At 45.9% G+C, this 20,741-nt stretch overlaps 1 protein-coding gene across 1 annotated transcript in view; it reads right to left on the reverse strand.

Annotated features, from left to right (window-relative positions):
• Positions 1-1,217: 1,217 nt before the first annotated feature.
• Positions 1,218-20,741, reverse strand: part of SDHC (succinate dehydrogenase complex subunit C) — a 38,409-nt gene continuing 18,885 nt past the window's right edge. The window contains exons 4-6 of the mRNA XM_077760068.1: positions 20,672-20,733; positions 4,573-4,736; positions 1,218-1,373 (exon numbers count right to left, since the gene is read on the reverse strand). Coding sequence (XP_077616194.1) covers positions 1,269-1,373; positions 4,573-4,736; positions 20,672-20,733 — 331 coding nt within the window. The 3' untranslated portion in view covers positions 1,218-1,268. The remainder of the gene's footprint in view (positions 1,374-4,572; positions 4,737-20,671; positions 20,734-20,741) is intronic.

Here is a 20,741-nt window from a genome sequence, read left to right on the forward strand (position 1 = left end):
GCATCCAAACAGTGCTCCTGCCACGGGAGTTAGGGACCCATGAGCCTGGCTCACGTGGATTTTCAAAGCAGCAAGTCTTGCCATTAAATTACACATTTTCACCAATCCCTCCTGTCTGGTCTTTGCCCCCCGTTCTGTCCCATCTGTGTGCTCAGCTCATCATTCCTCAGCCGCCACCTGGCTGGCGCTCTGGCTCCCTTCTTGGCTCCCAGGGTGCCGAGCGGCACCAGGAGGTTTATAAGCACTTCTTGCTGGGATTCTGGAAGCTGAGAAAACACAAAGCCTCCATATGCTAAACTTCCTTCCTCCTGCCCCCTCGGTCTCTGAGGCTTCTGTATGATATTCAATCTCTGGCTACTTGCATTTGATTCCCTAAAGACTCTTCCAGGGTGGGCTGCAGGACGAGCAGTCTCCCTCGTGTGAGGGGTCAGCCTGGGGGATGTGGCCGCCTGAGAGCGGAGGGAGCGGGGAAGAAACGGGCTCCTCCCCACCTGCCGCTCTCTGGGCTTCTTTCGATTTCAAGGCGAGTCAAAGACAAAATGATTACTTTAATTCAGTTTTAAAATAAGATGTCTCATGAACTTGGATTAGAAAAGGCTCGTTTTTCCAGAAATGCGGGGGGGGGGGGCGACTTAATAGGTTCAATGATAACTTTCTGGGTCTTCCTTCTGCATCAAGAGCTGTGTTATCTTCTCCCCAGAGCACCCGCTTCAAGAGTCAACTGACTGTCTCCCTCCGGCTGGGACAGGCTAATTCCCCGTCACCCCCACCCCTCTGCTCTCAGTCATGCTGTGTGGGCGCCGAAGACCCTGGGCCCTGACCAGTGAACAGAACTGTCCTTTAAGCCAGCAACCCACAGGCGGCGGCACCCACAGCCCCGCTCCCGGTCCCCGGGGCAGAGGCCACAGAGCTGGCATTGTTTCCACTGTCTCAGGAAGAAGGAGCCAAAAGCTGACCGTCAGCACAAATCAAGGCCCAATATGGACAGAGAATGAGGGCTCCTAGGCCTGGAGTAGGCTGCAAGCTGGGGGCAGGAAAAGGGAATTTTTGAGTCATTCCATCTTCAGAAACAAGGGGGAACCTGGACTCTTCCCCACCGCCGCGGCTCTGTAAGGTACTGTACCGCTACCCAGCTCCAAGGGGACGTGCAAGCGCAAAAGGGCCTAATAAATCAGGCGAACTTCGCCTGGGCTGGAGAAGAGAGTCACAGACAGGAAGACAGGTTAGTGAATCATTTATGGGAAGACGGTGCTGGGAGCCTCAGCTCTTCACATGGCTGCCAGGCCTACAGAGGACAGCACGGTAAGGACCAGCACAGCCACGCCAGACTGGTACAGCTGCGGGATCTTCAGGCCTTTGCCGAGGTCCCACACCTGCAGAAAACAGAAGAAACAAAAAGGAGAGGAAGAAGAAAGAGAGGATGTCAGCAATCGGGGACCTGGGTACGGCCCTTTCTGAGAAAGCAGCTCCATGTCCTGGGTGATGGCTGCCCTCAGCGCAGCTCTAGGGGAAAGCACTTCGCTCACTCCCCACCTCCACCTCTCTCAAAGCCCGTGACACGGCACCCGAGGGACAGGAAAGGCGTCCTCGACCTCTATATACAGAAGCTTTCAGACTAAAGAGATAGAACTTTCCCTCATGACACCACCGCCAAGTCAGTGTTTCCCCAAGCATGTCCCTCCACAACCTAGTTCCTCAGCATGCTGAAACTTACTACGCGGGGGAGAAAAGTTCGACGGTTAAATAAATTTGGGGAATATTTAGCTGCAAGACTTCTGAAAGAATGTATTCACGTACACTGTGAGGCTCCAAAACAGGGATGGGCTTTACGTGATTTCTGAGATACAGTTGCTCACAGGACCCCCGCTGAGAAGTCACGTCCGTCAGAGAACCAGTATTCCAAGAAAATACTCTGGGATCTAGACCACGGCTTCTCAATTCTGTTTGCCAGTGTATTTATAACAAAAGTTCGTGAAAGAATAAGTAACATTTACCATTACCATGTGTGCTGCGTTCTGTACGCTGTGTCCTACTAAATTTCTGGTATTTTTTTTAAGTAATCTCTATGCCCAATGTGGGGCTTGAACCCAAGACCCTAAGACCAAGAGTTGCACTCTCCACCGACTGAGCCAGCTGGGCACCCCTAAATTTCTGGTTTTGTTGGTAATAGCCCACTAACCTGATTTTCTACCCACCGATATAAAAACCAGGGTTCAAAAACCACTGATCTAGAGTCTCCTGCACCCCAGGGACACACACATATTGTACTCTAAGTCACTAAAAGATCCCCTAGGGCAAGAGCAGAATTTCTAGGTTCCACACCTTCCACATTTGGCTGCCCACACTCTGGGTTAAGCTGACGAAGTCAGGGGCACTTCGGGGAAAGGCCCGGGAAAGCCCACGGTGTGCGGGCGGGGGGTGGGAATCAGGCCTCTCCATGGATCAGATGAGGAGTCAGGTAGATTCCACACAGAGCTGTTTTGCTTCTACAGGAACAGCGTTTTACCAAAGAAGAAAAGGAGTCCTACTGGCTGGTAGTGGTGGGGGGGTACTCCCCAGAGCGCCAGAGACCCTGGCACTTCTCAGTCTTCTACATCAATGCCGCTGCCCATGCCCATCAGGTCTTCGGGGAAGGCAGTGATCGGGCTCAGAGGGCCAGAACTAGGGCTGTCGTGGAGAGCAGATCAAATCCTGTCCCACACTCAGAGCCAGTACTCACCACAAGAAAAAAAATAAAAGCAGATTTAAGGGCTTAAGAAAAGCCTTTGGGCTCCCCACTTCTGTCAACAAAGAGATTACCATTACAGGCGGGAACCAGGGCAGAAAAACCTTGACTGCGTTCTGACGTTTTGCAAAACCTCTTCCCCTTACCTCCCCTCTTACTGCGACAAGAGTAGATAAATGGCAAACCCCGCCAGGGCCAGGATGTGAACAGAGGAAGCTCATCAGCTGACTTTCCTTAGAGAGATTTGTTCAGTGGGATAAGAAGTCATTAATGGAAGTGCCTTCTAGCTCTGTCCCCTCCCGGAGGGCAGTGAAGTCATTGTGAATCAAACTGAACACTGCCCAGGGGAACGGTTGATAGATGCACTTAATTAAATAGGCCATTTAGTCTCTCACTTTTCTGATTCCATTAAACTGTCTTTTGGACCAGACTGAAATTCAGAAAGTGCTCGTCTCTAGACTCTGATGTGCAGGTTTAAAGGTCAGATTAAGGCAGAAGTATCCATCTGGCAGGTGACTCAAGTTCAGGAGGAAAGGAAGATGAGAAACAATGGAATCATAACCGTCTGCCTGGGAAAGAAAGCAAGACGAGGGGTAGGGAGACCACAAAATCTTAAAATGCTGGAGGAAGGACTGATCTCTGACCTGGGGCAGCCATGATTAAGCTTAATCCCTTTATAAAGAGGAGGAGACACTAGATTTGAACTGACCCAAAGGTCTTGTAGGAGGCAACAATTTTTAGGCCATCAAAACATGTTTAACCCCAATATTAAAATCTGGGATCCTAGGTACTCAGCTGCTGTTAAAGGTGGCCCCATTCTCTCCAAGAGCTCAACAAAACCCAAAAACAGTTGGGATGCCTGTGTGGCTCAGTCGGTTGGGCGGCCGACTGTATCTCAGGTCATGATCCCATGCTTTGTGGGTTCGAGACCCGCATCGGGCTCTGGGCTGACAGCTAGCTCAGAGCCTGGAGCCTGCTTCAGATTCTGTATCTCCTTCTTTCTACCCGTCCCCCACTTGCACTCCTGTCTCTCTCTCTCCCTCTCAAAAATAAACATTAAAAAAAGAAAAAGAAAGGGGTGCCTAGGTGGCTCAGTCAGTTAAGCATCCGACTTCGGCTCAGGTCATGATCTCACGGTTCATGGGTTCGAGCCCCATGTCCGGCTCTGTGCTGACAGGTCAGAGCCTGGAGCCTGCTTCAGATTCTGTGTCTCCCTCTTTCTCTGACCCTCCCCTGCTCACACTCTATCAGAAATAAATAAAACATTAAAAAATAATAAAATTTTTAAAAAAAGGAAAAAGAAAGCACTCCCCCCTTATCTCCAGTTAAAAACAAACCAACCAACCCACAGTTAACACAATCCAATGTTAAGATAACAGAAGTTAATATATTTGCCTCCAGCTGGGCTTGTCACCCTGGATCGACAGGAATGTTAAGACTGAAATCAGCAACCGTCTAGCTATTACTGTAAACTGAAGAGAATAGAGCCTGACACACAGTAGGTACCAACTAATTATGTGTCTACTAAATATGCCTCCTCTGCCAGAGGGACGGCCCGGCTCCAGAGGTGTCTTGCAGTAACGTGCCTCACAAAAATGGACAAGTTCTCAGTGACACCAAGCGAGCATCTGCCAGGCCTACACCTGGTGCTCAGCGGCACCGCCAGCAGGGCTGCTGAGGGGCGGGGCGCGCGGGGATCCTGATCCTGTTTAGGTTCCCAAGACGCCCCTGGGCAAAGGTCAGGACAGCTACCCTTAGGGGCGGCACTAAACCCAGGCAGCAAAGGAGAGAAGCCCATATTCCCCTATATTCCCTTCACCCAGAAAGTGTGGAAACAATGAACTTACCAAGTGTCGGATCCCATTCCAGGTGTGATACATGAGGGGGAAGACAAGCGCGAACTTGGCCGTGTAGATCAGCGATGGCCCCAGACACAGGGACTTGACAAGTTCCAGATGAGACTCAAAGTTCCCAGGGAGCAAGAGGGCAGACAAGCCAAAAAGAGAGACCCCTGAGGAGAAAAGCAAGGAAGCCCATTAGAGCCGCCCACCAGCTCCGGCTACTGTAACACGTACTAATGGTTCTACGACGGAACCTGGCAGCCATCGTACAATCCTCACCCATTTTCAAATGGGGAAGATTTACACTAATGCTCCTGTCTGTGGTGGGGTTGGGCAGCTTGGGACCTGACCCTAATCTCTGAAATCTGCCACACACGTTAGCTTATTATTCCTCCTGTCAACAGCCCCCTCTGCAAAAACGACACCTGCCACTCCAGAAGTCACCTTCTGACTGTACCCAGATTGTCAGCTCAGTAAGAAAGAATAAAAACAGTATATTCAGTCCTACGTAAAGACAGAAACAGTTTTTAATCGTTCAAATCTCTACCACACACACACACAATGGAACTCAAAATGGATCAGAGCGCTACATGGAAGAGCTGAAACAATAAAACTCTTAGGAGGACCATACGAGTCAATCTCTCTGACCCTAGATTAGGCACTGGTTTCTTAATATGGTGCCAAAGCCATCGCGACAAAAGAATAAACTAGACTTTATCAAAAATTTCCTTCACTCCGAACAATGTCATCAAGAAAGTCAAAAGGTGAATAAAGGGGACAGAAAGGGGAGTAAGGTCAATGACACCGCAACAGCGACGTGCAGTGACAGGCAGCGGCTACCCCTGCGGCGAGCACTGCACACCGAACAGGGACACTAAATCAGTCAGCTGCACACCCGAGACCATGGAACACTGTGTGTCGTCTGTACTCAAATTAAAAAAAAAAAAGTAAAAAGAACACAGAAAATATTTGTAAATCGTATGTCTGATAAGGGACCTGTATCCAGAATATACTAAAGACGCTTACCACTCAATAATAAAGAGACAATCCAATTTAAAACTGGGCAAAGGAGGGGCGCCTGGGTGGCTTAGTCGGTTAAGCGTCCGACTTTCGCTTAGGTCATGATCTCGCGGTTCGTGGGTTTGAGCCCCGCATTGGGCTCTGTGCTGACTGCCAGCTCAGAGCCTGGAGCCTGTTTCAGAGTCTGTGACTCCTTCTCTCTCTGACCCTCCCCTGCTCATACTGTCTCTCTCTCTCTCCTAGAAATAAATAAAACATTAAAAAAAATAATAAAATAAAATAAAACTGGGCAAAGGAGGGGCACCTGGCTGGCTTAGTCAGAAGCTCATGGGACTCTCGATCTCAGGGTCAGGAGTTCGAGCCACACATTGTGAGCAGGGATTCCTACAAAAATAAACTTTAACAAATGGGTAAAGGATCTAAGCAGTAAAGATAAATAAATGGCCAGTAAGTACATGAGAAGATGTGCAACACCATCAGCCATTAGGGAAATGCAAATCAAAACCACACAGAGGCCTCTGGGTGGCTCAGCTGGTTATCCAACTTTGGTTCAGGTCATGCTCTCATGGTTCGTGAGTTCAAGCCCCACATTGGGTTTTCTGCTGTCAGCTCCGAGCCCACTTTGAATCCTTTGTCCCACTTTTCTGCCCTCCTCCCCTAATAAATTTTTAAAAAATCTTTAAAAAAATCATAATGAGAAGCTACTTCACATCTACTAGGATGCTATATCTAAATATAAAATTATGTGTACAGTATAAAATACACACATTTATATAAATATCAGAAGTGTTTAATTTGTATTCAATAACAAATATAAAAAGACGGATAATGACAAGTGTTGGCAAGGATGCAGACACGGTAGGATCTCACACGCTGCTGGTGGGAATGTGAAACGGTGTCACAGCCACTTTGGAAAACAGTCTGGCAGTTCCTTAAACGTTCACAGAATTAACATCTGACCTAATGATATCACTCCTAGGTGTATACACAAAAGAAACGAAACATACTTGTGCACAACAGCAGCAGCATTCACAACACCCAAAAAGTGGGAACAACTCAAATATCCATCAATTGATGAATGAGTAAGTTAAACATGGTCTAGCCGTACACTGGAATATTACTCAGCAACAAAATGAAATGGGTGCTTATTGACAATAGCCAAAGTATGGAAAGAGCCCAAATGTCCATCAGCAGATGAAGGGATAGAGAGGATGTGGTGTAGACATACTGTGGAGGATTACTCAGCCATCAAAAAGAATGAAATCTTGCCATTTGCAACTACATGGATGGAACTAGAAGGTATTATGCTAAGTGAAATTAGAGAAAGACAAATATAGGACTTCACACATATGAGGGCTTTAAGACACAAAACAGATGAACATAAGGGAAAGGAAGCAAAAATAATAGAAAAACAGGGAGGGGGACAAAACATAAGAGACTCTTAAATATGGAGACCAGGGAGTTACCGGAGGGCTTGTGGGAGGGGGGATGGGTTAAATGGGTCAGGGGCACCGAGGAATCTACTCCTGAAATCATTGTTGCACTACATGCTAACTAACTTGGATGTAAATTAAAAAATAAATTATTAATAAAAAATAATAAAATAGCGGAGACAAAAAAATAGTAAAAAAAGGAAAGTTCTGCTGGGGAAAAAAAAAGGAAATCAGTGCTGACATGTGCCATAATATGGATGAAATTCGAAAATGTGATCCTAGGTGAAAGACAGCTGTCACAGAGGACCACATATTGCAGAATCTACTTATATGAAATGTTCCTTTTTTTTTTTTAATGAAATGTTCCTTACAGACAAGTCGACACAGACAAAGTAGGTAAGTGGTTGCCTCGGGCTAGACAATTGGGAGGGAAATGGGGAGTGAAGAATGGATATAGGGGTTTCCCTTTGTAATAATTAAAATGTTCTAAATCTTCATTGAGGAGGGCACTTGCTGGGATGAGCACTGGGTGTTGTATGTAAGCGATGAATCACGGGAATCTTCCCCCAAAGCCAAGTGCACACTGTATACACTGTATGTTAGCCAACTTGACAGTAAGTTATATTTTAAAAAGTGTTCTAAGTCTTATCGTGGTGATTGTTACACAACTTTGTGAATATACTAAAAACTAAATTACACACTTTAAATAACTGAATTACATAGTTATGAACTACGTCTCAATAAAGCTGTTAAAGGAAACAAGCTCTACTACGATTCCCACCCCTACACGTTTCCACCGGTAACTGTGGCTCATAACAGAGTGATTCTGAACAGCACGGTGAAGGGTTATTTACTTTATTTTAACAAGCATCTAATTTTCCATTTCCACGCAAGGCAGAAAAGGGATCAGAATCGTGGCAATTGAACACCAGAAGGAGTCTTGTGAAAGTCAGGCTACTGAGATGGCTATGCAAACTCTTTCCAAGAAGATCTTTTTTTCTTAGAGGTAGCGAGTGAGCAAGGGAGAGGGGGCAGAAGGAAAGAGAGAATCTTAAGCAGGCTGCACGCTCAGCATAGAGCCCAATGAGGGGTTGATCCCACAACCCTGGGATTATGACCTGAGCCAAAATCAAGAGTCGACACTTAACCGACTGAACCACTCAGGAGCCCCTCCAAGAAGACTTGAAAGAAAGTGAAATGTTTATGGCAGCAGGGGCTGGAAAACAGCGTGCGGAGGGTGTACCTTCTAGAAGGCCATTCTGTTCTACTGCTGTCAAGCGGGGCAAACATGCCCTCCTGTGCTTCACATTTACTGAAAGCATCCTTCATACTACATCTGTATGACGCTTGTGCAGAGAAAAATGAAGACCTGGTCTTCGCCCTTAGGAAGCTTAGTGTCTAGCTTTTTTTTTTTTTTAATTATTATTACTTACGTAAATCAACCCACAGGACAAAGTAAAGGGCGCTAGCACCACACAGGGCATGGTAACAAGGTCATCTGCGTGCACAGGGCGCTGAGGAAAGCAAAGCAGAATAATCAAGACCCATCTGGTGGGAAGAGGAGAGGACCCTGCAAAGCTTTTCCTCAGAGGTGCATTTGAGCTAAGGTTTTTTTAAAAAAAAATTTTAAGTTTATTCATTTATTTTTGAGAAAGACAAAGACAGTGTGAGCAGGGGAGAGGCAGAAAGAGAGAAAGAGAGAGAATCGCAAGCAGGCTCTGCACTGTCAGCGTAGAGCCCAACACGGCCTTGAACTCATGAAACCTGGAGATCAGGACCTGAGCCGAAATGGAGTCGGACACTTAACCAACTGAGCCACCCAGGTGCCCCTAAGCTGAGTTTTGTGAAAAGAGATTAGGGAGCAGGGAAGTGGGGAGTGGCAGGATACATCAAATAAGGAGGGCCTTAGATGCTAAACTACAGAGTGTAAACTTGATCCTGCCAGTCAAGGACGACAGATTCCATCCTGGTACCAATCAAATGCAGTTCACCTCAGCGCCAATCCGTACAATTAATAATGGCTGCCTCAAGTGTTACAGGAAGACATGCAGAAGGCCAACGGACACACAAAGACGTGCACATCACCACTGATCACCGGGGAAATGCACATCAAAACCACAACGAGATATCACCTCACACCTGTCAGAATGGCTAGAATGGCTAGTATCAAAAAGAAAAGAAATACCAGTGTCAGCAAGGATGTGGAGAAAAAGAGAACCTTGCGCACTGGTTACGGGAATGTGAATCGGCGCAAACACTGTGGGAAACAGTGTGGAGGTTCCTTAAGAAATTACAAGCAGAGGGGCGCCTGAGTGGCTCAGTGGGTTAAGCGTCCAACTTTGGCTCAGGTCATGATCTCACAGTTCGTGAGTTCGAGCCCCATGGCGGGGTCTGTGCTGACAGCTCAGAGACTGGAGCCTGTTTCAGATTCTGTATCTCCCTCTCTCTCTGACCTTCCCCCCCTCATGCTGTCTCTCTTTTTCTCTCTCAGAAATAAATAAAACATTAAAAAAAAATTTTTTTTTAATTACAAGCAGAAATAACATATGACCTGGTAATTCCACTACTGGATATTTACCCAAAGGAACAAAAAACACTAATTCAGGGTTGCCCAGCTGGCTCCATTGGAGGAGCATGTGTCTCTTGATATCAGAGTCATGAGTTCAAGCCCCATACTGGGTATAGAGATTACTAAAAAAAATAAATAAACAAACTTGCGGAACATGGGTGGCTCAGTTGGTTAAGTACCTGATTTTGGCTCACATCATGATGTCATGTTTTTCATGAATTCAAGCCCCATGTCAGGCTAAAAATTAAAAAAAAATTTTTTTAATGTTTTATTTATTTCTAGGAGAGAGAGAGAGACACAGAATCTGAAGCAGGCTCCGGGCTCTGAGCTAGCCGTCAGCACAGAGCCTGATGCGGGGCTCAAACCCACGAACCGTGTGATCATGACCTGAGCCGAGGCCAGATGCTTAACCAACTCAGCCACCCAGGCGCCCCTTGTGCTGACAGCTTAGAGCCTGGAGCCTGCTTCAGATTCTGTGTCTCTCTCTCTCTCTAAAATAAATAAACATTTAAAAAAATTAAAATATAACAAATGAACTTAAAAAAAAACCCTCACAAATTCAAAAAGATATATACACCCCTATGTTTATGGCAGCATTATTTACAATGGCCAAGATACGGAAGCAACCCAAGTGTCTACTGGTAGGTGACTGGACAAAGAAGATGTGGTGTATGTACCCAGTGGAATATTACTCAGGCACGAAAAAGAATGAGATGTGGCTATCTGCTACAACATGGATGGACCGAGAGGGTATTACGCTAAGTGACAAGTTGGACAGAAAAAGACAAATAGCAGATGATTTCACTTATATGTGGAATCTAAAAAACAAAAACAGACTCTCAAATACAAAGAATAAACTGGTGGTTGCCAGAGGGGAGGTGGATGAGGGAAGAGGTTAAATAAAGGGGATTAAGAGGTACAAACTTCCAGTTATAAAATAAATAGATCACAGAGATGAAAAATACTACACCAGGAACATAGTAATACTGTAATGACATTGTATGGGGACAGACAGTGCCTCCACTTATACTGAGCACTGAGTTGTCAAATCGATATACTGTACACTTGAAACAAACAAATAAACAAACAAAACAGTATGGGAGTGAGAAGGACTCTGAGGCTGTGTCACATACAGAAACAATGATCTGCCCTGGGCTCAGAGGGAGGGGACGGTTACTTGAGTCCACACTTGCCATTCCTTTTCTTTCTTTTTTTTTTAATGTTTATTTACTGGGGCACCTGGGTGGCTCAGTCGGTTAAGCGGCCGACTTCGGCTCAGGTCATGATCTTGTGGTTCATGGGTTCGAGGCCCGCATCGGGCTCTGTGTTGACAGCCAGCTCAGAGCCAGGAGCCTGTTTCAGATTCTGTGTCTCCCTCTCTCTCTGACCCTCCCCTGCTCATGCTGTCTCTCTCTCTCTCTCAGAAATATTAAAAAAATTTTTTTAATGTTTATTTACTTTTGAGAGAGAGACAGAGGCAGAGTGAGAGTAGGGGAGGAGCAGAGAGAGAGGGAGACACAGAATCTAAAGCAGGCTCCAGGCTCTGAGCTGTCTGCACAGAGCCTGAAGCAAGGCTCCAATCCATGAACTGCGACATGGGCTAAAGTCAGACCCTTAACTGACTGAGCCACCCAGGTGCTCCAAATCCTGCCATTCCTAATGGGACTGGTAAGTCATTAAGAGTTTTAAACTGGACAGTGATATGGTCACATATATCCTTTGAGAAGGTCAACCTGGCAGCCACAGGGGAACAGAGGAAAGTAATCACAGTGGAGGCAGGAAGTCCGAACAGGAGGCTGTGGGTAAATTCCATGGCTCCAGTGGATGAAGGTTATAGTCTGACTGAAGACAGTAACAGAATAAAGAATGGACAACTAAAAATTTGGGAACATGGAGTAAATGAAGGAAGTCAAGGATGGTGGTTTGCACGGCCTACTGATAATGCTCTTGACCCACACGGGGAACGAGGGAAAGGCATTCAGGTTCGATGCGTCAGAGGACTGATGTTGATACTTTGGGAAGGAAAGACAGGTTCAATTCAGAGGACACCAAAACTGGAGGTGCTGGAGGAACATCAAGTGAGGGTCTGTAATGAGTAGCTGGATCAAGGTCTACAGTTTTGGCCTGAAGACACAGACTTGAGCATCATCTGCAGGTAAATGCTAAGTAAAGTCTAAAGTGTGGATGGGGCACCTGGGGGGAAATCCACCTGGTGATGAGGTCCTCAAGGGCAAGGGCTATGACTTACTCATTTCTGTAGGCACAGCATTTCACAGCGATCAGAACAAGCCGAGTTCTCTACGCAACTGGAACAAGAGGTATAGGGGCAACCTGGGACTTGCAACTGGAGCCCGAAGTGGGGGACCAGCTTATGGGGCTGAATCCTTAACCTGTGAGGTCTGCACTAACTCTTAGTAGCACTGAACTGGAGGACACCCAGTTGGTGTGTGGACAAGTGAAAAATGTGTTGTCAATGGGAAAAACGTGTACTTGGTGTCAGAGTGTTGTATGTTAAGACAGTTCAGAAAAGAGCCCGTTTTTTAATGTTTTTTTTTTGAGAGAGAGAGAGAGAGAGCATGCATGCATACAGGTGAGGGGCAGAGAGAGGGCGGGGGCAGGGCATCCAAAGTGGGCTCTGTACTTACAGCACAGAACCGGATGAGGGACCTGAACTCACAAACTGCAAGATCATGACCCAAGCTGAAGTTGGACGCTTAATCGACTGAGCCACCAGGCGCCCCAGAAGAGAGCCCTTTTTGAAAGAATAGGAAGGCAGCCAGCCAACATGGCCTCTCTTCTCATTATATTTGGACTGGAATTTGTGTGAAGTCGGGCGCTTAACCGACTGAGTCATCCGGCGCCCCTAAAAAACACCGATCTTGAAGAAGCTGGCTTGGGGTTATGGAGTCGAGAACAATTGGTTTCTTTTGAGACATTCGTTTGCTTCTGAATTGATTAAGCCAATTGACAAAACTCTGTGACATTCATAGAAGCAAAGGCTGAAGGCACTGCTCTTCATATCCCAGGATTTCCATTAGTTTTGACTCTGGAAGGTTATCAGAGAGTAGGTGGTGGTACTCTAAGCTGAGGCAGCCTTACCAGTCTGGTCTTCTCAGAACTCAGTGTTGCTACGAGTGGCCATTCCTGGGACTCAACAGTATACTGCTTCTGGGGCACAGATCAGGGCCGAGTCTGTCCGCATGTCTAGGGCAAATGTGTGCCTATTGAAGTTTCGGAGATGAAGGTTTGCACTGAAATTGCAAGGACAGTGGAGGGGTCCTGTGATCTTTTAACTTCCGATCTATCCAGACTCTCAAAGACCCTTGAGTCTTCTTGGGCCATATCTTCTTCCTAAATCTTCTCAAACTATCTCAGTTCATGGTACCTCAGTGTTTCCAGTAATATTTTTAGGGTGTCCCTAAGCCAAGAGACACCTAACAGTTTCGTTTCTTACAACTCAAGTATTTATGTCCTAACAATTTAGTAGCCATTTGGGAAAAAACAAAACAAAACAAAAAACCATCCAAATAATGGAAAGAAGAAATTTTTTTAATTTCAGTTTTAAATAACTACAATGACTAATGGGATGTATACACTGTTGGATACTGCACAACTTCTCCAACCCCGGCTATCAGAGCCAACATCGCCATCATCATTTCCAGTTCCACAGACTGTCACACAGGTCAGGACGAAGACTCGGACCTTCAGGGAGAGACTGCTTGAATACACACGCAAACCCACTGCTCAGGCAGGCAGCTTCCTTTCTAGAAGAGCCAAAGGCCTTGCGTACAGACTTATAATCAGTAGAATTCTCAAGTGGCTGTTTTTCTCCTCTGGGCTTGTCATGAGATGGGAGGGACATCAGTCACTGATTCTCAAATGTGCTGTCATGGGTCCATTCGGAACCCTGGTCACCGAGGCGGTGTGGAGACAGCGGGAAGAGCAGAACCTGTGCAGTAAGACAAAGGGAGTCCGGTTCTTACGGTCACTAACCACCTACTTGATCCTCACTTCCCTTTCTGCTCGTATTAATGCTTAGTTAGGATTGTGAGGATTAAATCAAATACTAGACATGAATTTCCTACTACAGGCCTGGTCGTGATCATTATTTATATTAATGCCTGGGGTGTTTAATTCTGCACCATTCAGAAAATGTCCATCCTTTGTAGCTGAAGACCACGTTCTCAGCCTTCCCTACTTGCAAGTGCTACAGCCCTGACCTGCATTACCAGGACGACATGGCCTGGCAAAATCGAATGTCACCAGAAAAGCAAATGCTTCTCAGAAGGGTTTACTTTTTCTCAGCGCAAGAACACTCCTGACACCGCCCCTCCAGAGGCTGCAGGGACGCGCACAGAATGAGAGTTAGTGTGAGGGCCCTGCAGGTCAAAGAGCAGTCAGGTGCTGTCCCCCGGGGCTGGAATCATCACTTGGACGGCTCTGGCAAGGCTCTTGTACAGGTTTCCGTTCTCCTCTGCAGGCCCATCTGCAGGGGCGTGCTGGGAGGAAGGGTCTGAGCTTCGGGTGGCTTCTGGAAGTGGCCACAAGACTTGTTGCCAACGTGCCCGGTTCCATATACAGCACTTTACCGCAGTGCCGCAGGCCAGAGCGGGTCCCCGCAGCCAAGGGAAAGCACCATTTAATTTGTCTGAGTGATCATGTAAGGACACAAGTCTAAACGTCTAAACCAAACTGATTCCATGACAGGCTTTAAGTTTCCCCTCTAAACTAGAAGGCCTAAGTTTCAGCTTCCCTGAAACTATCAGGCAGTTACACATTGCCCAAGGCAGGAGAAACCACCCTTGCAACACCCAATCAGGAAAGGCCAGCGACCACCCTCCACATTACTAAGGGAGAGGCCCGGAGATAGAAACTATAGATAGGACACTGTTACCTAATGTTAAAGTTAAACTGTTAGGAAAAAAAAAAAAAAGTTAACCTGTAACCTGTCAGTCTCCGAACAAGACTCTAGGCTCGCTCTGTAATTGGTTGAATTTAAAGGTACTCTAAATGTTGTAACTGGATCCCGCCAAAAGTAACGAACACTCTAGACAATGTGTATGGTCAAACCGGCTGTCAATAATGTTGAATAATTATGACTGGATCACTGTTCCCATGTCACAACTTCTGTAACTCCCCCGTCACAAACCCCATAAAAACCCTACTCTGCCTTTGTTCGGGGCTCTCAGCACGGATCCACGGTGCTGGTGAAGTCTGTGAGCCCGAGCTCGAGCCCGTAATAAAGCCCTTTGCCTTTGCATACGTGACTCAGACTCCTTGGTGGTCTCTGGTCAGTGAGGATACTGCGATCTGTGTATAACAATCAGATGGGACAACTTCAGTGGCTTTGTTTTCCCGATTTACACTGTTTAGCTGTTAGAGGAGCCCCTCCTCGGCACTGAGGTCGTCGTCAGAGAGGCTATCACCCGCGTCCTGGTGTACGGGCCGCCAGGGGGGACTTTGGGAAATTGCATACTTGGTTTCCTGTCATATATTTTTTTTCACTTGTAATGAGGAAAGCTTTGGCCAAAGTCACTGACTGAATTAACTGATTGATACTCCTTGTTCATAGCTGTGCTATGATAAGAAATTATATTTGACTTTCCCCCCAGTTCCTGGCACACAAATCCTGACACCTTTGAAACCTCCAGACTGGGAGTGTTCAAATTGTTGAACACATCAAGGTGCAGAAAGGTTGGTGCTGAAAAAACCCACAGGCCGACCATGGTGACACTTGGGGCAAAGCAGCAAACCCAACTTAATGCCTAACCTAACTGCAGTTTCAAGTCCCCAGGGTGTAACCAGTCGACATGGAATTTCCTGGTCAGTAGGAAGAAATTTACTGATAGATAACTTCCATGCCCCTCAGGAAGGCAACCTGGCCTAAATAAGGCATTCCTTGCTAATAAATTCCTTTCTTCTTTCCTTCTTCTTCTTTTTTTTTTTTTAAAGATTTTCTTTTTGGCCGCCTGGGTGACTCAGTGGGTTTAGCATCAGATTCTTGTTCTCAGCTCAGGTCATGATCTCACTGTTCGTGGGTTCAAGCCCCGTATCCGGTTCTGTGCTGACTGTGGAGCCTGCTTGGAATTCTCTATTTATCTCTCGGCCCCTCCCCCTGCTCTCTCTTTCTCTCTCTCAAAATAAATAAGCTTAAAAAAAAAAGTTGAGATTTTATTTTTAACTAATCACTATACCCAATGTGAGGCTCAACCTCACAGCCCTAAGATTAAAAGTCACATGCTCCACCCACTGAGCCAGCCAGGCGACCACCCCGCCTTTTTTAATGCCTTTTCTCTACCTTTAAAAACCTGCCTTGGGGCGACTGGGTGGCTTAGTCGGTTAAGCGTCCGACTTTCGACTTTCGCTTAGGTCATGATCTCGCGGTTCGTGGGTTCGAGCCCCGCGTCGGGCTCTGTGCTGACTGCCAGCTCAGAGCCTGGAGCCTGTTTCAGTCTGTGACTCCCTCTCTCTCTGACCCTCCCCTGCTCACGCTGTCTCTCTCTCCTGGAAATAAATAAAACATTAAAAAAAAAATTTTAATTAAAAAAAAACCTTTTGTTTAGCTCAGCAGATCATCTCTTTGCTAGAAGGGATGCTGCCCAATTCATGACTCAATTAAGAAAGCCAAATAGAAATTCATTTTTACTTAGCTGAACTTTGTTGCAATTTAAAATATACCAGAGAGGGCACAGAAGCCCCTTGCACACACCCCAACCCCGTCCCCCGTACACCTTGCCCTGCATTTCTCTTCTACTTGGCTCTTCTGAGGGGCATCCTTTATTTAAAAACTCAGTAAATGTAAGTAAAGTGTTTTCAGGAGTTCTGGTGAACCATGCTAGCAAATTATCAAGGAAGGGGTCATGAAAACTCTGATTTACAGCTAGAACTTTCTATCTAGTATTTAATTTAATTCTTACAATCCTAATGAGGCATTAATACAAGCAGAAAAGGAAGTGAGACTATAGTACCTGGTTAGTGACGACGGGGAACCGAGCTCAGATCTGTCCCACTCCAGCGATCACTCTTGTGACTGTCTCCACTGCCTCAGAGACTAGGGTTCCTAACACATTTGAGAATCAAAGACTAATGTCCCATCTCATGACAAGCCCAGAAGAAAAAAGCAGTCATTTTCAAGTCCATTAGTTACTTATCAATCTGTAAGGCCTTTGGCTTTTCTAGAAAAGAAATGGACTGCCCGAGCAAGGGGGCTTGTGTACGCACTCAGGCAACCTCTCACGGAACGTCTCTGGTCTGAGCTGCATTTATTGATGACCCCAAGCCTTCAGGGCCATTACTGCACCCCTTCGAGGTCACTGTAAACTTCTTTTACAGCTGCAATTCATCTGAATACCTGCTAGTTAGCATGCATCTGGTCTTCTTCCAAACGCCTGGCGTTTCCGGTGGTGTGCCGCTNCCCCTCACTGCACCTCCTGCTACCCGCCGCTCTCAAGGTATCTACCTGATCGCCTCAGGATTGTTATACTGTCTGTCACTACGACAAATCATGAGTATTTCAATCCCTACAACATCTAGGCAACGGAAGAGTATCACTGGCTATCTCTTCCCATGTTTATAAAGTCCCTTTTCCATAAATTCCATTTTAAAGTCAAACTAGTTTCATCACACTTTTTGGTTCAACGTGCTTTTTACAATTTATGTATTGGCCGCAAAATCTCTAGAGTGGATTTGTCCCAACCAGCCTGTCCTATTACTGAAACAAAGGAGAACAGGAACTTTTTTTTAAAGGTAAAGCTCTATGCCCAACGTGGGACTTGAACTCATGGCCCCAAGATCAAGAGTCGCATGCTCTACCGACTGAGCCAGCCAGGCACCCCAAGAACAGGAACCTTTTATGGCTTCTAAAGATCTACAGGATCAAGTTCCACCTTCCCCGCATGGCAGCCCAAGTCCCTCACTGTCTGGCATACTTCCCAGCCTTACTTCTGCCACTTCGCCCATAAACTACTCTCACACAGCCAGACCCCGTCATCACCAGCCAGTGACTGGACACTTCCCAACCCTGGGCCAGAAGGTAGTTTCTCTGTGGGAATGCCCTCCTCTACCTCGTCTTCAGGACCTCTCCCCCTCATCCTTCTCTCAAGCTCTCCAACCCCTGCAGAGACGGTCTCTCCTCAGGGATCCCATATCTCTGTTAAAAAGTTACCACAGTGCATTATGAGTATTTATTTGTCTTACTCCTTAGACTCCTCCACCCTCGACAATAGAGGCCATTTAATGTCTAATGTGTACAGACTAGAAGGAGATGGACTACAAGGCAGGAAGAATGAACACTTCTGAAATGACCACTGTGAGCAAAATGACTTCGATGGTTGTAGTCATTTAGTAAGCACAGATCTACTAAGCACCTGAGTGCCAGGTAGTGGGTACGAATGGTAAAAAAGGTACATGCAGTCCCCACTCTCTGTAGAGTCAACAGTCTAATAAGAGACAGATTTCTAAAACGTAAGCAGACAAAATAATTACACATATATAATAAAAGCTCTGAAAGAGGTGACCAGTGCAATAAGAACTATGAAGGAACAGTGCTGTGAAACAGAAAATTAACAAAAGAACTAGAACTGGAACCGCCTTAATTAGAGATGGTGGTAAGCAAAGTANTTTTTTTTTGAGAGAGAGAGAGAGAGAGAGAGACGAGGGAGGGAGAGAGACAGAGAGAGAAAGAGGATCCCAAGCAGGCTCCACACTCAGCATGGAGCCCGATATGACGCTTGATCCCATGACTCTGGGACCAGGACCTGAGCCGAAATTAAGAGTCAGATGCTCAACGAACTGAGCCACCCAAGTGTCCCATAAAGTACTCTTTAAATTGACAATTTTGTTCAGATCTAAAAGATAAAAAGGAACTACCCATGCACAGCGCAGGAAAGGGTAGGAGCAGACATTTCAGATTCAGGGAGCAGGCAACGACTCTGGGGTGAGAAGGAGTTTTGCTCGTCAAAGGAGTTGAAAGACCAGTGTGGCCAGAGCCCAGGAAGCAGGGGAGCAAGGGCAGATCAGGCAGGGCATGCGATGCCACCATGGAGATCTGAACTGTAATCGAAGCACAAAGGCGAATGCAGTAATAGGATGACTTTAAGTGTGATGTGACTCAATTTACTTTCATAAGGGTTTTGTTCTTCCTGCTGTTAAGTGGAAGAGAGATTGGAAGAGAGTCATAAGAATGCAAAGGTAACGCACGGCTGCTGGGATTGACTTCATTTTAGGCCAGATTCACCATTTGGTCCCGTGCTCATCATCTCCTAAGGGCCTGTTGCCATTAAATTTATCATACTTCTCATCCCTGTTTTCATAAGTCAACATCCAGAGTGTAGTTTCTTGAAATTCCATCCGTTCTGGGAGAGGCATTAGTAAGATGCTCATTTTACAAGGAATAAACCTGGGGTTTTAGAGAGTGGACTGGGTTGCCTACATCACCCACCTGTCGAAAACAGGTTCCCTTCCAGTTGTGAAGGGACCTTCAACATTTGAGAGAAACACGAGAACTACTACCGTATAAACAACAGGCACTACGTTTCATCCTGGAATTAGGGGAGAACGTTAAGAATAAACTGGATACACGCTGATGAATACAAGGTCACTCGAGGGGGTAGAGATAGAAAAACATAAGTTATTACTATGTACAGTCGTGAAAAAAATATGTATCACCTTCAGTGAGCTATGTTTGGCAAATGAATATTTTGTAATTAGTATCGTCTATGAAAGAGTCAACATCCTTTGTCTCCTTCAGCGGTGATAAACAGGGAAACTAAAGCCTGATAAAGGCTCTTGTTCTTTCAATGATTTTTAGGACTAAATTTGCTCATCAATACCACGAAACTAAGCATAAAGAATCAATCTGGCAATTGTAAGATTCAAAGTAAGCTGTGAATTTACAGCTAACATAACCTGATCTTGAAGTTTACTGTATTATTTCAGTCCAAGTGGGCTAAAAGCCGGAAACTATACACAGATTCCAAGAGCAATTATCCTGATACCTAGATTCCACCATCCCTTCACCAACCAAAGGAATGACAATATCAGAGCTTAGGTAGGAGTTCCTATCCGTCCTTGATCATCAACGAAACAAATCTGATGTAGAATCGCAAAGACACGGCATTCGCTAACTTCTGCCAAAGTCTTAGCAGCAGCTGCCTACATACAGGGTCCTTATACTGGAGCCAGCAGTCCTGCTGACGACCACTTCTGTAAACACACAGTCTACAGCAGCCCGGAGCAGGGGGCGGGCGGGGTCCCTGAAGAATATCACAGAAAACAAAAATATGTCCATATTTCCTGTACCAGCCAGGGAAAAAATTTAAATATAGCTGACCTTCTTGTAAAGTATCTGTCGATTGTGGGAAGATGCATCAGATCCCAAAACCTGATTAAAATCTGAATCCTTCCTACCTGCAATAAACTTGACTACCCGAAGTGGATGCACTATCTAAGAAGAGCATACAATTCATATTATGTAAGTAAATAAATAGACATTCTGGGCTGTAAACCAAGATTTTGCAAGATTGGAGAATGACTTGGGTTTTTTGGGCCTAATCAATTTTAGGTGATAAAGAATGGGTGCTAAAGCGGAGCTTCTGGAAGAATAAGGTTGATGACTCATCTTGGACGGTGTTTGGTCAATGTGTAGTCGGCTGGCCCATCTCTATGACGTTTCTATCTCTGTTCTCTGTAATTTCAATAAATATAATACATAACAGATGTGCTAGGGATGGGGGGCCTAGGTGGCTCAGTCAGTGAAGTACCCGACTCTTGATTTCAGCTCAGGTCTTGATCTCAGGGTCATGAGTTCAAGCCCCCTGTTGGGCTCCTCACTGGGTGTGAAGCCTACTAACAAAGAAACAAACAAACAAACTAAACACCTGGCTAAGGAAAGAACATAAGCGTACTGGGAACTCATAATGAATTGTTAAAGGAACAAATGAACAATAAGCTTAAATGGACTCATCATTTTCTCTAAATCAAGCTGGTGATTTGCAGAGGAGGCGGTGCTAAGAACCACAGAAACAGCAAAGTTCTTCAGTGTGTGTGCCTGAGCGCGTGTACATACAAACACACATGTCCATACCTGCACTCAAGGCCATGCCAGTACCACGGTGGCAAATGGACATCGCCATGGGAAGTGACCAACTGCAAAG

Source organism: Crocuta crocuta, unplaced genomic scaffold (genome assembly GCF_008692635.1).
Source record: "Crocuta crocuta isolate KB4526 unplaced genomic scaffold, BGI_CrCroc_1.0 scaffold133, whole genome shotgun sequence".
Taxonomy (NCBI): Eukaryota; Metazoa; Chordata; class Mammalia; order Carnivora; family Hyaenidae; genus Crocuta; species Crocuta crocuta.